The sequence below is a fragment of the Ciconia boyciana genome, chromosome 3, assembly GCF_034638445.1.
Source record: "Ciconia boyciana chromosome 3, ASM3463844v1, whole genome shotgun sequence".
Taxonomy (NCBI): Eukaryota; Metazoa; Chordata; class Aves; order Ciconiiformes; family Ciconiidae; genus Ciconia; species Ciconia boyciana.
In genome coordinates this window covers 83324015-83340455 of record NC_132936.1, presented here as the reverse complement: position 1 = coordinate 83340455, position 16441 = coordinate 83324015, and the positions used below count along the sequence as shown (strand labels likewise).

At 41.1% G+C, this 16441-nt stretch overlaps 1 protein-coding gene across 6 annotated transcripts in view; it reads right to left on the bottom strand.

The window, feature by feature from the left end:
• Nucleotides 1-2772: 2772 nt before the first annotated feature.
• The window catches only part of DISC1 (DISC1 scaffold protein), a 212953-nt gene continuing 199284 nt past the window's right edge, over nt 2773-16441 (bottom strand). For 5 of the 6 annotated variants that reach the window (XM_072856341.1, XM_072856343.1, XM_072856344.1 and 2 more), the window contains 2 exons: nt 13663-13779; nt 2773-5569 (listed from right to left, as the gene is read on the bottom strand). In XM_072856341.1, coding sequence (XP_072712442.1) covers nt 5420-5569; nt 13663-13779 — 267 coding nt within the window. In that variant the 3' untranslated portion in view covers nt 2773-5419. The remainder of the gene's footprint in view (nt 5570-13662; nt 13780-16441) is intronic. The other variant, XM_072856342.1, reaches the window with a different exon arrangement.

Genomic DNA, 16441 nt, shown 5'->3' with positions numbered 1-16441 from the left:
GCTTGCTTTAACTTTGACAAATGGAGAGTTTCTTGCTCCAATGGTCAATTACTCTCTCTCCTAGAAATGTCTTATTGTTTTGTTGTGGAGGATTCTGTGGAGGAGATGAAACAGCCAGTAGGCATTGGAAATCTTTCCCCGTGTAAATACTAAAGGACATGAGTGGGTCACCTTTTGGTCTTTAGTTGGGTAAGTTATTTGTACTGAGCTTTGCTGGTCTTCTGTTGTAAGGAAGTTAGTTTTTCCTAATCTCCAACCATTCTTGTGGTTTTTCCTGAAACCTTTCCTGAAACCTTGTCCGCTTTTACTTTGTGAGGACAGTGGAGTTGGCAGCACTCAAAGTCTTGTCAGTGCTATGTGCGGATAGCAATACCATGTTCCTGCTCTTCAACATTGTACATCTACGTGAGGGAAATGGCCTGGTCAACCAGTCAGCTGCTGCTCCAGGAGCTCATGTTATTGAAAGTAAAGGAGTATGCTGTGACCCAAACTCATCGGACAATAGCCAAGAACAAATAGGTCTACTTGCTTGACCTTGCTGTATTTGAGCGAGGAGAAATTAAACAATCCTGGTCCTTTTAAATTTCAGGTCATGGAGGATGCATGAGGAACTTTCTGAAAATACACTCTAAAGCAAAAACAATAGGAAAAGAAAATTTTAAAGTTTCTGGAAGAGCACAGGAATAGATGGATGCATCCCTATCGCCCCTCCCAACCCCCAAGGAGTGGAACAGGTTTGCCCTGGTATCTCTAACCTGGTCAGTGACACTGACTCCCAGCACAGTCCTGGAGGAGATCCCAGGTGCAGAGCTGTGCCTGGCTCTGGGCTCCTGCTCCTGAGTCTTGCACGGGGGCTGCTCCTACAGGGAAGCCTGAGAGTGGGTGCAAAGCTCTGGGTTTTGGGAGTGAGCTGATACACTTAAAATCTTGAGCCTACTTGGCAAGATGACCCAGAGGGGCTTCCTTTGGTGTTTCACAGTCTCGGTGTCAGAAAAGTAGTAAATTTGAGGCTGTTTCCCTTTGTAAATTAGATTGTCACTGTGGAAAGGCTTCTCAAATTTCCATTTCTCTAGTGAGATCTATCATGTGTCTCCTATCTGTGACTCTGATTATTTTAATATTCTCTCTCTTTCTCCACTTAGTATTCCTGTGTGGCTGCTTATTATTATAAATTATTTGTTTAACTTTGCAGGCAACTGTAAGAATAGCCTAGTGAGGTATTGACTTTGCCTGGGTCTCTGACAATGCCCCAACACCCCCTTCCCTAAAACTGCTCTTCCAGGCAGGAAAACAAGGAGAGAGTGAGTGAAGGCCGTGCATGTGAAGAACTCGGACATTTCCTTACTCAACCCTAGGTACTCTTTTCCCAGGCCTCATATTCAAGCCTTCATTAGAAATTTGAGAGAAATGCTTTACTGTGGCTGATGGCGTGGCTGCTTTTCAGGTTCAGAAAGAATTTCCTATATTCACAGGCCTTTTTTTCTTTTGCATTTTTTTACTATCTCTCCAGAAACTTGTATTATCATCTTCCTTAACAGTGCAGAAAAATATCCACACATGCATAATATTTCAGAGCTTCTTTGTAGCATATGTTAATCTCTGAGACTAAAAAAATCTTTTGGTCCCAGTCTCATTTTCAACAGGATAGCAAACTAAGAGGATACATGAGGATTATCCTAATCCCACCCTGGAGCTCTCTCCACCACTACTGCCTATCTGGGACCCATTACTGAACTGCCTTTGCCAGTGCTCTAGAAAAGATGTGCTTATCTTGATTTAACAACTAATGATAGCAAAAGGAAAAGCCTGAGCTGTCATGCTTTAGAAAGAATGGATTAGCTAATTGATTGTGAAAAGAAATATTAGGCTGGAGCTAAACATGCTTTGGGGTGCTGTTCCCTCCTTGCTGCTTCTTTGGTTCCTTGAGAATATGTTTATACACTGTGGGGTATGTGTTAAACAAACACAACCAACTACTCCTCCAAAGCACATGCAATGGACTGCTCGAGGTGAGCTGCTTCCTTGTCTTGCAGCTCTCTGTTGCTGTGGCAGAGGTTTCTGTGCACAAAGCCTATATGCTTCTCCATGTACTCCTCAAACCTTTTGAGGGCTGGGGGTCTTGGATAGGGAGAACGCAGGCAGGAGAAGGGCTTACTTCTGGGGGGATTCATGTTTGCAGGTGGTGGGAGACCAGTCCACCTGGAGGTGACAAAGTGCTAGCAAGCATGTGTGAAACTGGTCCTTGGGATACCACAGTCCCTCTCCTACCTCTCATCATTTCACCATGGCAATGAGGGTGTGTGAGACTGTGATGCAGATATTGCTGTAGCTGGTGTAGTGTCAGACATCCCTTCCTCCCTTCCCTCACCCTTCTTTATGGGTGAGGGAAGAGCTTTCTTCCCTTGGGTGAGGAACTGAGGGAGGCAGGCAGGATTCAGTTGCACAGCAAGACTGGCTGAGCCAAGCCAAGACTCAAGCATAGGTTCTACCTGTCTGTATAGCTCACTGCATGATATTTCTCTCCCTTTCACACTGAAAATAGCTACGTTTCACCATGAGACTCTAGTCTTGAATGCGTCTTTAGACTGTTTCCAGAAGGTATCGGAGAATTTCCCAAGCAGAGGAATCACTGCTGTCAACAGCACAGTAATAATCACACACATGGTTTCTCCTTTCCTCTCCTCCCTCCCCATCTGCCCCCCCAATGAAATTTCTACAGTCTTGTACACTGTACAGAACGCAAACAGACATTGGGTTAAAAACATACTTCTCTTTATTTGAAAGTTTTCTATCCACAGATAAAAGGCAGCTGATACATTGCATAGTATACCTTGGGTTTTTTTTAGTATGCTTATTATTCAGCATGTCTGAGAAAAGGAATGATTACTGGCTCTAACTTCCCACAACAAACAGTGAAGTTAATGGAATAATAAGTTAAAGGAATAGTAGTCCACATTATGTATAAAATAAAGGTTAACAGATACAAAGGTGATACGAATGATGACTGATTCAGTTTCCCTTCTCCTCAGGAGTTCAGTGTCTTATTAGAGTGGTTGCATAAGTTAAGTTTTTATTAAAATGCAGCAGTGCTCTGAAGCTGTGAAACACAAAAGCCACACAGGTTTTTTAATTGAATGGGAATGTCTTCAAGAAACCTTGCTAGTGAGAATGAGGGTGCTGTTCTCCTGGCCCTGCGCTGGTTGGTTACTGTCCCTGCTGTTCAGCCCTTGCTGCTGCAGGGAAGCAGACTTCATGCTTCAGCTGTAGCTGATCCTGGCTCTAAGGCACACACAGTGCCCACCAACTGTTTACCTTACAGGCACTACCTCTTCAAAAGACAAAGCTCCACACAGCCCTCAGTGTGTGGGAGAGGGGGGTCGTGCAACCTTAGTGTACTGGCCATCATCTCTGGGGTGTCCTCATCACCCGATATAAATGCTTACTGCTGGAACCTCAGTATCCAGGCCCTCTGTGGTGTTAACCCATGAGCAGCTTCTGCTGGTCTTAAGGAAACAGCTGTAAGAGAGATCCATCGTGTCAGTGTGCTTTCTTTTCTGTTTACTTGAACTCATGTGGGTTTCGACGAGTGCTTTCTGGCTGACAGCCATCCCCAGGTAGCCAGGCTATGTGTGCCCAGCCAGGGCTTCCCACTGACTGTCAGTGCCACAGGCTGCTGCCCACGCTTGTCAGGCTGCCTAGAGCTGGGATTGAATGCCTTGTTCATCTGTCCAGGGGAGTGTCAGAAAATGCCAAACCTACCATGGGGAGGTAGGTATTGGGCAGGGACTGTCCAGCAAAGCCTGGAGAAAGAAACTTGTCAGACAGAGCAGCAGCAGAGCAGCAAGAGATCTCCATTTGAGACTGGGGATGGGAACAGAGTAGCAGAGTCCATGCAAGGTAAAGATCCAAGAGTCTTTACCACAACACGGATGTTTCCCATATATTATACAATGAGAAAAGTCAACCATGTTCTGAATTACAGGTTTGTAATTCCACCCTGAGGATCTGATGACTACAGAAGCCACCTGAGCTCTGCTCCCCTGATTTGACAACCGTATACACCTGGATGCAATTATAATCCTGTTGTATGTCTCAGCTGCCTGGCACTCTTTTTTCCTCCCTCCCTATGTACTTAACATTGAGGTTGAAGTTTCAACTAGTATTAAAACACAAAGAAAATGAACAAAATCTTAGTGGGCTAGTAGTCCAAATACTTCAAAATTTGCAAAAACCTTCACAATGTGGCTATAAAACAAGTAATTGCAATAGCGGAAACAAAGTAATTCTAAATGTCAGGAAAATAGTATTAAAAAGTACAGTACTGAGCTGGAAGACAATTGCTTCACTACTGGCTTAAAAAAAAAAAAAGATTTTTTAAAAAATTCTCCCTCTGCAAAAAATGGCAGAAGCAGACATCAGAGATATGCTGGTATCCAAGTGAAAGTACACAATGAATTCCTAAAGGCATTAACTCTTCTGAATAACGATCTAAATACAGGTAATTTATATTAATTGGCTTCAATTGAACATTGCTTTTATTTCCTATAAAAATACATGTGTAAGTATGTGTATATATACACATACATGTCTATTGCAAAGAAATCTGCATTCCTTCTGAAGTTGATAAGGAAGATCAAAGTCATATAATAGCAGTCAGTAATAAACTTTACAAGGAGACTTAAATGACTTATTTTTCATACAGTATTTAAATATAAGGAACACAAATCACGAACATAGTAATTTTTTTGCTTTACAACCCCTGTAATACTAAAGCAAGTTTATATTAATACCTACATGAAAAGAGTTAGACTACTGCTATAGGGGCTGCTGTTAGTTACCTCCACTGTACTCAATACCACTGAGTAAATGAGGTCCAAATTGCAGTTCAAAGAACATGGTTAGCTTGAATTTCATCCTATTGATTTAATTATTGGCAGGAATGTGAAAATACATTCAGTGTAACAAAGCTGTTAAAGCCAAAGGAAAAAAAGTTCTTATTATTCTTACAGCTATTTTTCAAGAAATACTAGATGTTCCAGCTTTAACGCTACATTTTTAAATCAGGGAAAAAAAAAATCCATGTGTAAGGAAGACAGATACTGTTTACGAGTCTTCAAGGAGAACATTTCACTGACATTAAAGGCAACTTTGCAGACTCACTTGAAATGCATCAATTTGTAATCTACACATTTACAGGGGATGCTCTGCTCTGAAAGCTGTTTCCCAATCTGTGCCAAAACATGTGAGGCTGTGTAGAATACTTCTGATGATAGACCCTCCAGGCTCTGTTTCTCCGTAATTGATTTAGTTATTAGTTATGCAGGGAGAGAAGAGATCCCTGAGGCTTGGTAAAACAGTATTCAGTTACTAAAAGCAGCCCTTTGTGAATTAATGTCATCCTACCAGCTCTTTCTGCTCATTATTCCTTCAAGTCTTGTTTTCCTGGACACCAGCTGTCACAGAGGAAGTCTCCAGTCTTTTCTTCTCCTGCATCCCTGGCTGGCTGAAGTTGCACCAGCACGGTCTGGAGTGTCTCCTTCACCACCTGGATCTCCCTCTGCAGAGACTGTGCAAGCTTTATTAAGGAATAAATCTATAGGTGATTGGCAGTCCCTTTCCTCTTTCCAAGTTATTAAATAAATTCTTGTTCTGCTGCTCACAACAGATGGCCATGGCTATCTAATTGTAGCTTCAAGTTCTTCCAAATTGTCTGGATTAAATATTAATACATTTCTCACACTTGCTTTCAAAGAAAAAAATCCAGGCAAACTGAAGTTCTCAAGTAGCATTATTTAGCACTTGAAAAAAGGGAGGGGATGGGGGATACTGCTTGGATACTGTTCTCATGGGAAGGAAGGAGATGAAGAAATCGTACCATGGAGGCAGCAGCACTAGCCGTGAGCTCCCTGCTGGATGGAGGGTGGATTTTTAAGCCAGAGACACAGACCTGGGTGGATGAGACCCCTGGTGAAGGCAGCGGGAGCAGCCTGAGACATAAGCCAAGTGACCACAGCTTGTGCGGCACTAGCGAGCTCGGCAACATGTGCTGTGCAAGGCAGGGTGGGAATCTAGGTAAGTAGCAAAATTAGCTTATAGCAGAGAAAGTGTTTCTGCTCTACTTACCTCCAGAAGGCTTTAATCTTAGCTGAATTATCAGTATAATTATAGTGCAGAAAACACAAATACAAACCTATACGAGGCTCCACAGTGAATGCTTTGAACAAGTTGAAAAGCAAAGAGATAAGCAGTAGCAAGGTCACACTGCCGCACATTAAAAGGAAAAAGGCCACCTGAAAAGCATCTGATAATTCAGTAAAAATACTTCGTTTGGTCAAGAAAGGAGAGTTTTCCACATTTTATTGCTATTGTCTACTTCAGGTTTCCTGCAAGGCACTCAGGAAGAAAATGATGGCTAATGGCTCGGCCTCTTAAGAGACCTTCCACTTCCCGCCTTCTCCAGCTCCACAGTGACAGAGGGAAGGTGTCAGGGGGTGCAGCAGTGAACAGACTGGCAGGTGAAGGTAGGACATGCATGGAGATAGACAGTGGCAACTGCTGAGACATGCACAAGCTTTTAGGTGGCTGGGCTCCTAGGCAGCACAGCTTTTTGTTCTGATGACTAGCCTCTCCCGGGAATAAGTGCAGTTTGTACTATCAATACATCGGCCTTTCTGCTGATAATCTTATGCCAGTGAGACTACCCGTTGTTGAATCAAGTGCAAGGACGGGGTGTAGCTCGATGAGACAACCAACCTTATCTTCTCTTCCATAGCTTACGCTACGTGGAGAGCAAAGCAAGCACGAGACAAGTCAGAGCCTGCTGAAGCTCCAAACCAACGACCAAGTCGATGTGAAAAAGCCCTAGGGCCCACCCCATCCACACTGAGGCCTCCCGTACAGGTATGGCTGAAGGGCAAGGGCCCCAACAGGCTAACCCAAGCGGGTCAAGGGAGAGAGAAATAAGTTCATTTCTAGCAGTAAGTCATCAAATGATCTCTGAGCGCACCAGAAACTCACTCCAAGGGAAATGAAACAGGCTGACACTGAACAACTCAATTTCAAAAATACAACGCACAGGAGGGATAACGCACAAGGACAGGCTTTATCCTTTACAGAGCTCATCCATTATGAAGTGTTGTTTTACTCAACCCTGATGTCAATGCAATGTCAAGAAAAAAAGACACCCTCAGGTTATGTGACTGTAAAAAGTGAGCTGCTACTTTTGAAAAATTGTGACTGGAGAGGACCATGGGAAAGCCGTACAAATCACCGCTATTTCATTTCAGGCAGTCACAGTTATGCCTTTGAAAAGCCTTTCGGCTGCTTTTGATTCTGTTTTAAGTTCCTCACAGTTTCATCTTTGTGTATTTACATGCGTTTACTATGATGTGTTACTCTTAATATGTTCACCAGGAATATCCATGCATACTTCTAATTTCTGGACAGCTCTATTAACCTAAAGGGATTCTGTCTCTGATTTCAAGTCATATCAATACACACAAAACTTCTCCTGTCCTAGAATCTCAAACATTGTACAAGGACAAATTAATTATGTTTTGCATGTTCTCTGAAATAAGAAACATTATTATCCTCTTCTAAGTGGTCCTGGACTGTCCACCCCTCTGCAATTTAATCACGAGGCTCTGCTGAAAACCTAACTGGTAAAACAGAAATTCTTCAGTTTATGAACATCATGAAGCCTCTGAAATTTAATTGCTACTGATGCGCAGTCTCTGACTACATGCTGTTATTTGTAATATCCCAAGTAATTACAAAATTCTTTTCAGGTAGAGAGAAAAAGCAAAATTGAAACATTTCACTGCCAGTGGATGAGAAATCTTGAAGGATGGAGGAAAATGAAGACAACAGGGAAAGAAACTCTTTAACCAACAGAAAGATGGAGCCACAAGAAGGATGACTGCATAGTCTAACTACAGCAAGTTTCAATATCCTCATATATAATACTACAACCAGCTGTAGACCAGTAAGTGTCAAATGAGCCTTTATGGCTAGGCAAAATATATGGTATATGGCTGAGCATGGAATCTCTATCCATATACAGAGGATATGTCTGGATAAACAGCTTCACCCATTTTAGAAATGCAAAAAACTTAGTTTTGCATGGGTCCGCATGCAAATGTGTCCTTCACACTTAAATTCTCTACCCAGTGCTGCAAATACTGAGCCAGTGTCACAGGCAGGAGCCAAAACAAGTTTCAACTAGGAACATTTTCTGGTCCTGCTGTCTTCCTGTGAAAAACTGGCAAAATCTCTCCAATGTCTCATACGCAGTAAATTAAAGTAATTGGGAACAGCTTCACACAAACACAATCCATATTCTGCAACAATGCTGTAGCTCTAACATTGTCTTGGCTAAAGCTTTTCACCTCTTTGACTTCCTCTCTTTAAAAAACTTAAGCATCATAACAGAGTCCATGATTTACAAGGAGATAAAAAGCAGATCTAATTACTACAGACTTACTTAATTTTTTGAAAGAATAGGCTCATCAATGTATCTTCTGTTCTCTCAGCACAGATGTTTAGGGAAAAGAGACAAAAGGTAGATATTACAAACCAGTTGCCTTCCTATAGGAAAGGTTAGAAACTAAGAGTACATTGTAAGGCAAAAGGGCTTGGAAGGACAGTCAAGGACTACCACAGAGCTGAGGTAAGGGCCTATGGGATTTTGGAGAACAGCAGCAATTTTGGACATCTGAAGAGGAAATTAGGTCTTGAAGAACAGAAATAATCAGGAAGAGGGGTTTTTTTACCTGCTTAACTATTCTGCTTGTTTCTAACAGCTGAACAGTACAGTGGCTGGAGAGAGAAGCTCAGCTAGATGTCCCACTACATAACTGCGTGTGCCTCTCCTAACCCCAGGCACCAGTACACACGGGGGGGCGCAGTCAGCTGGAAAGTGGCTTTGCAGAAAAGGACCTTGAGGTCATGGTGGACAGCAAGCTGAACAAGCGTCTTGTGGCAAAGGTGGCCAACGGCCTCCTGGGCTGGATTAAGAAAAGCATTGCCAGCAGGTGGAGGGAGCTGATCCTTCCGCTCTACTTGGCGTTGGTGAGGTCCTATCCAGAGTGCAGGGTCCAGTTCTGGGCTCCACAGTACAAGAAAGATATGGACTTACTGGAGCGAGTTCAGCACAAGGCTGGTTTAATGGACTGGAACATCTGTCATATGAGGAGATGCTGGGACTGTTCAACCTGGAGAAGAGAAGATTCAGGGGCATCTTACCAATGTGTATAAATAACTGAAGGGTGGGAATGAAGAAGAGGGAGCCAGACTCTTCTCGCTAGTATCCACTGACAGAACAAGAACCAACAGGCAAAAATTCCAAAATAAGAAATTTAATCTGAATACAAGACGACTTTTTTTTTTACTGTGAGGGTGGTCAAACACTGGAACAATGTTGCACGGAGAGGTTGTGGAGTCTCTATCCTTGGAGATATTCAAAACCTGACTGGACATGATCCAGGGCAACCTGCTCTAGTCACCCTGCTTGAGCAGGGTGTTGGACCAGATGATCTCAAGAGGTCACTTCCAACTAAAAGATTCTGTGATTGTGTGCTATGTGCCAAAGGACCAGCGAAGAGGCAACACAATTCAATGTTTCTTTGAAATGACCTGGGTTTTGGCCTTTAAGAAGTACACTCTTGGGAGCGAAGGAAAGACATCGAGCAAGTCCCTACTGCTCCTGTGTGGTCTCACAGCAAAAGAGCAAAATGGCCTTTGGAAGTCCATAATTTCTCCTTACAAAATGCAAGGGTGTCTGTGGTACTGAAAGCAGATCAGAAATTTCCCATTTCTACCCTCCATTACTGCCTCCCTCCTTCACATCCACAAATGTGTTTCTACAAACTAACATAATACTCCTCCCACATAAAAACCAAAATACTCCCCCCAAAAACTACTAAACAAAAAAAACCCAACAGAATGACTGTAACATTTTGAAAAATTGATTACTTCAGTGGTCTGGATATTAGCTGTCTCCAAATCACTTGTTCCAGCAGAAAATGGAAGGCAAAGAAGCTGCAGCACACGGGTGGAAATACGCTGACCTACCTCCATCACAGCACGAACAATACAAGTGGAACCACATTCTCTCAAATGTGACGCACACTGGGAAGGGGCTCACCCTCCTGTCATCCAAAATAAAACCAAAGAAGGCACCATTGCCACCTTTCGCTCTTGTGGGATCCCAAAATTTCTTACAGGTTCACCAAGGCTGAGATTCCTTAGTGAGGTACAGTTGGGGCTAAATTCTACACTCCTGATTCTGTCGAAAACCTGCGCTGGTGTAAAGCAAGCCCTGTACGAGAGCCTGCTGTATGATAAAGGTGAAGGCTTAGCAAAGCAACCTGCAATGCCTAATGAACATTTAGGCACAAAATTCTATTCCTAAAATAGCTGTTTAAAATGCCCATTTTAGGGTGAGGAACAAAGATTGCTTTTATAATAATAGTCCAGCCAGGTTTTCTTCCAACAAAAGCATTTTCACCAGGAGGAACTATTACATGCATTCAAATTGTCTATCAAAATGTAACTGCTAATTAAGAATAAAAATGACTGTGAAATTGCAATATAGGCTCCATTTAATTTTACTGGGAATTCCAGGCCTTTACTGTCAGGAAAGTAACACCTCTCATCAGTTCTGCAGACACCAGAATGAGTCACCCCTCATCTTTTGTTTTTTTCCAATTAATGATGTGGACTGTTTTCATACACTCACCAATGATGAACCATAACTGAATGTTTTGTGGGTTTATTTGGTTATACTACACAGAATTTAGGAAATGTGTCACAGTGCTACAGAGGAGCTCTCCCCCCCCTTCGTTCGATGCTTTTTATACACAAAAGTATAGTTTAATATTTGCTGTGAAAGGCTTCAATAACAAATGAGAATCCCAAGTGGGTCTGTGTCTATACTCAGGACCAAGAAATATCACTGGATTTCTCCTTTGTTCAGGTCGTGCTGGCAATTACGACAAGCAGCATGGTTGATTTAAGTGTGCTATGCCATCAAAACGTAGAATGAAAAACAATGACATCTGGGATTTTTCTTCTAATACAAACTTAATTATTAATCAAAGCTATGACACACACTAAACATTGGCAAATGGCTCGAGAGCACCAGGAATTTATTTTTCTCAGTGGAGTCTTTAAAAGTCTTTTAATAAGCAGACGACAGGACTACTTTACATCTGTGCAGCCCACAGTTAGATTTTTGTCCTAATACAGTTTGTGACATTCATGCGTAAGGCAGTTTTTTGGGGGATGATGGGAAGGGCGAAAATAATCAGCAAACAAGAGTTTGAAAAATTTATCCTGCTTTCACTACAATTCCAGATCTTTAAGCTCCTACTCTCAGAGTTCTACAGATTTTTAATGAAGACTGCATAATTGTCCAATATCTGGGATCAGAAATTGTTTTATTTAAAACCAAATAAATTACCATGCAAACAATAGATCCATCTATTAATCACAAATTCTTCTGCCAAGGCTAATTATTGGCACCAATCTCATTGCTCGTTCCTGCAACATAGGCAAGTTACCAATCACTGAAAGTTTATTTTATAGGCACTGAGCAGTTTTTATTTAAAAAATAAACAAACAAACAATCTACAGGTCTGTAGCACTGTGGTAGCTATTTTTTCTCATTCCTTTTTGGAGTATAGCACAGCGATTACATGCACCAGATGGCAACACTTTATGCACATTGATCTGGACTACCTCTGAAATAGCAACTGAATGTTAATGAGGGGTAGCGGAACTGCTGAACTGCTTCTCTGTATGTCCCTATGTTTTAAACATGGTTTCTTATTTTGTGACTGATGGTCTTGCTAGGACCAGGATATCACACAGGGTGCATTTCTGTATTTAGATAATGTGAGCTGAATTTCACTGATAGAAGAAATCAGATCTATATCAGATAACTGTGGCTTAGAACGAGACTAATCTACAACTCTTCTCAAACTTTCAATGATTAGATTTTATTTTTTCAACTAACTCTTGCAGTTTCAACAGCTACAAAGAAATATGCACGCTCCATAGAAAATACAAATACTACTATTTTACATACTGGTAGTGTATTTTCTTCAGGAATCAAAAAAGCAGTTTTTCAGTTTATTTCACCTTACCTAGTAAACTGTAACTATGATCAGACCTGACTGGTTGGTTTGAATACGAACTTAAGTCCACTGCAAAGAACCCATAACTCCAGCCCTCAGTGTTCTTCTGTTAGGGCCAATGAGAAAAACTCATTTGAGAGCAAATATACACAAGGGAGGAAGGAATTAGATGCTCTGCGCACACACAAGACACACATATGCATATAGCTCTGAAAAGAATGCTCACAAACAGCATCGAGGAAACGCAACTGCAACCAAGCATGCACGCTGTAAATATAATTAAAAGAATATTGCAAACTGGCTTGTGGTAAATACAAGAAAATAATCCTTCTGTACATTGAAACACTTAGAAAAGAAAGATTTGAAGTAGTAACAAATTAGTGACTGGATTTCTCCCCTCCGATGCAACCCTCCCAGCACCTTCCTCCTCACCCCCCTTAAAGATTATCATTCTGATACCTTTAAAGAAACCGAGTTTCTAGAACAGGAATTTTGCAATGAGCTGGCAACAGATGCCCAATTATCTAAAACACAGTGGTATTTCCACACACTCCATTTATTATGCTTTCTCTAAACTCCCTCCTGCAGGACTGCCTGCCTCAGCTTAGAAGGAACTGAATCCTTCCTAGCACCATCATCACCTCAACTCACCTTCAGGTGTCTGTAAGGGCTCCTCTGCTAATCTCTCCAACCTGAATTTATTCATCTTTCTTCATTATTTCTCCACTAAAACCTAACCAGCTAAGTACTCTCATCTTCCTTAGCCTCACTGGTTCTTACTCTCTTCTCCCTTTCTTAGAGGAACAAAATCTCTTTTATGATAAGTTTTTCTATGAAAGTTACAAATGAAACAATACTCTGTGCTCTTACATTTTGGAAAACATCCACAGACGTAGGCCCAACAAATGCCCCACATAAAGGTAAAGCAATCTTCGATCAGATACTGAATGACAGATGAAGCACAGAAAGAGATAAGGGTGCTTTATAAGACAATGTCTCATCTGGTTACTTGCACTGGAGTGTTAGAGGCAGATTAAATTGCATAGGATGCCACATGATGCATCTGCTGCCCATTTTTTTAAAAGGAAAAAACCCAAACTACATGTGACAATACACACAGTCAATGATGTAGCATTTAATTAAGCTAAGTCATGTTGGGAAATGCAGGTGCATGGATGCTTGTATCCACGCAGCTTCTGATGCACTAGGTATTTACTTATATGAGCATTACAAACAAAAGGATTTTAACAGTAGAATAAAGGCTTTTCAGTGCCTACTCTCAATTTACAAAGAACTAACTTCGGTTTAAATCTATTAAAGCTGGATCAGACCACAGTGAAAATGCACTGTAGGAAAACTTGCTACAACAAAACCACCCACTTCAGCAAGACAACCAATTCTCCCCTTCTTAATGTATTTAATCTACATTAAGAACTAGTATTCCATGTGAATCTGAAAGGCAAGTATTTCCCATACATACTTACACAGATTGATACACATCTATAGCTATATCAAAAAGGATATGAATAACTCCTTCATCAACTCTGCAGGCGGAAGTCTGCAGTTGATCTTCCAGATGCACCAATTTCTCACTTATTGCTTCACATTTTTCTCCCAACTCTGCGGAAAATATGAAGAACTCCTACAGGAAGTTGAAAAAGAAAAGAAAGCATGTTTGCTGCTGACTGCACTTTTCTACATCAAATTTGCATCAAATTAAGGGGGAAATAAAATATTAGTAAGGGGATATGATACTTCGCAGTGCTAAGACATTGCCTGAAAGCAAACTCCCATTAGAGAGACAAAAAGTTGTTACTATGTAATAAATTGGTGATTTAGATGAAATGGAATGAGCTTGTGGTCTCAGTCTGTTTCCCAGCAGAAAAAAGTCATGATCTCACTTTCAGCAGAGGATTAAAGGGGTGTGAAGACTGAACTGCTCTCCCTCTTCCCTCTTGTCTCACCACAGCAGGGGAGGGAAATCTCACACCGACTACACCATTTAGGCTCCTAAATTTCAAGTTGTTCATGTAAATATGATTTACACTTTTAGGCCATTTAAATATTTCAAGCAGCATCACTTTTGGTATCTCTTATAAACACAAAATGTACTTTTTTGAGGAAAAACCTGGCTAGAATACGTAGGGACTTTGCTCAACTGATCACAGAAAATGTATCAAAGTCTTAGAGATTACAAGATGAAACTACACTTTTTTACTGTGTTATTATGAAACAAGACTAAATTTTCAAAAATAATGCTTCTCTACTCAGATAATAAATTATATAATATTTAATATTATATAATAAAATATAATAAATTATACAGACAAACACTTCTCCTATTTTAAACTGAGTATTTAAAACCAGTTGCAAAGTCCTTCCCATAAGTTTGTCTCCTTTAGATATACTGCACAAGGGTAATTTGTATCTTTTATATTTTGTATTGAGTACTTCTTTGAGAAAAGACCCAAATAAGCAGCAAATACGGGGGGGGGGGGATATCAATGAATTTATGCAGCACAGAGACAAGCCTCTCCTCTCCCTTCCAAGGCATCATAGTGCTGTCTACAGTGAATGACAGGGGTTATCTGTAAGGAAAAGATTATGGTGCCAAGATGAAGTTCTGCTGGAGCCATGTTGAAAAAACTGGAGTCATTCATCAGCTGGAATCCAGAAAACTGGATTTTCTCTAGATCTAGTCTATGCATTCGTCCATAAAGGCAGCTGGACATGTGGCCACATACAATCTTCAGAAAGTTTTTCTCCTTTAATGAGGTACTTGGAGTCCTTTGCACTGATCTGTTGCTGTAATAGCGACCATGAGTGGCTGTTTAAGAGAAATCAAACCTTCAATCAAAGGCCTTCCAAAGAAATCATGCTAATACTTGTTGGAACGCTGCCCATTGTGAAACAATCTGATTTTTGGTAAACACATTTACCAGACCTCAGTTCTGTGCTATCCTTACACTTTGCATCACACAGTGCATGCAGAGTAAAATGTCAGAAGAGCTCTGCTTACTGGCACATCCTCTGTTACAGCACACAGCTTTGACCTTTCTGCTTTCCTAGGTCTTCTGCCAGACACGGCTATCCAGCAGATCACACAGGTACACAACCAGCTGCAGCTCCAATCCTGGATGAGCGAGCTGGTTAAGAGAGGTTATGTTGCAAACACCCACAGCTTAGACCCAGAGAAGCCCAACATGAGAAACAGCTGGCCGAGTCCTGAGTGCATGATACCTGAGCAGCCATCTTCAGAGTCGTTACCAAACATCAGAATCTATAGCAGCACTCTGCAGAATTTATAGATGTAAAAAAGACCCATTGTTTTTAAAATGAGCACAGGGGAGGAGAAGGTACACGTTCTCCATACGGCAACTACGAATGGCCTTTTCTCAAGACCAGGGACAGAAGACGAGGAACAAGTCTTCCATCCAGCTGCTAAATCATTATTCAGTATACCAGCAGGACTCCATATGCTGTTAGGGAGTGGCATAACCCAGGCAATTTATATCAATAGAAAGCTTTTAGGGAACCATTCTGTGACACGCATGCAAGAACAGATGACAACTGTCTAAAAGAACTTAGGTCGCAGGCTAGAAGAGTCAGTAAATTGCAAAAACCTAGTATTCTGAAAGCACATCTGAAATTATGACCATCTAGAGAAAGCTCCACCTCTGAATACTGATTTTTCTCTAACAGTTAATTACACAGAAGAAAATCAGGTCTTCACATAACCATCATCTCAAATGCAAGAAAAACAAGACAAAACACACTCAGTGCTATACAATCACTGAACAGTTAATTTAGGAAGAACAGCTTTTAATTAACGCACAAACTCCTAAGTATTGCTCCGGCAGACAAAAGCCATAGGTGAAGTTTTCAAACCAGACTCTTTCTACAGACTGTGTACTTCAACAAAATGAATTAGTCCTGTACAGATCCTGAAGAACTGGTATCTTATAGTGACACACAAAAAGCAGATTATTTCTCTTAACAACATCAAGATACTGAATACTTTAGTCTGATCCAGTCACTGGTTTTATCAAGAACTATTATTATATGAGATTTTGGATCACATTCATGCTATCAAGAAAGATGACACTTCTAGTCGTGATTTGAAATCATCAGTTACTACAGACAGCAAATAAAAACCAGTACATGTTACAGTACACTCCTGGATACCTGTGCCATTAAGTATATTTATTTATAAAAAGCATTATAAAGATACACATTACAGTAGGGCATCCCTTCCTTTTTTAGGGTACTGTTGATGGCAGGAACATTTATCCAGATAACTGGTC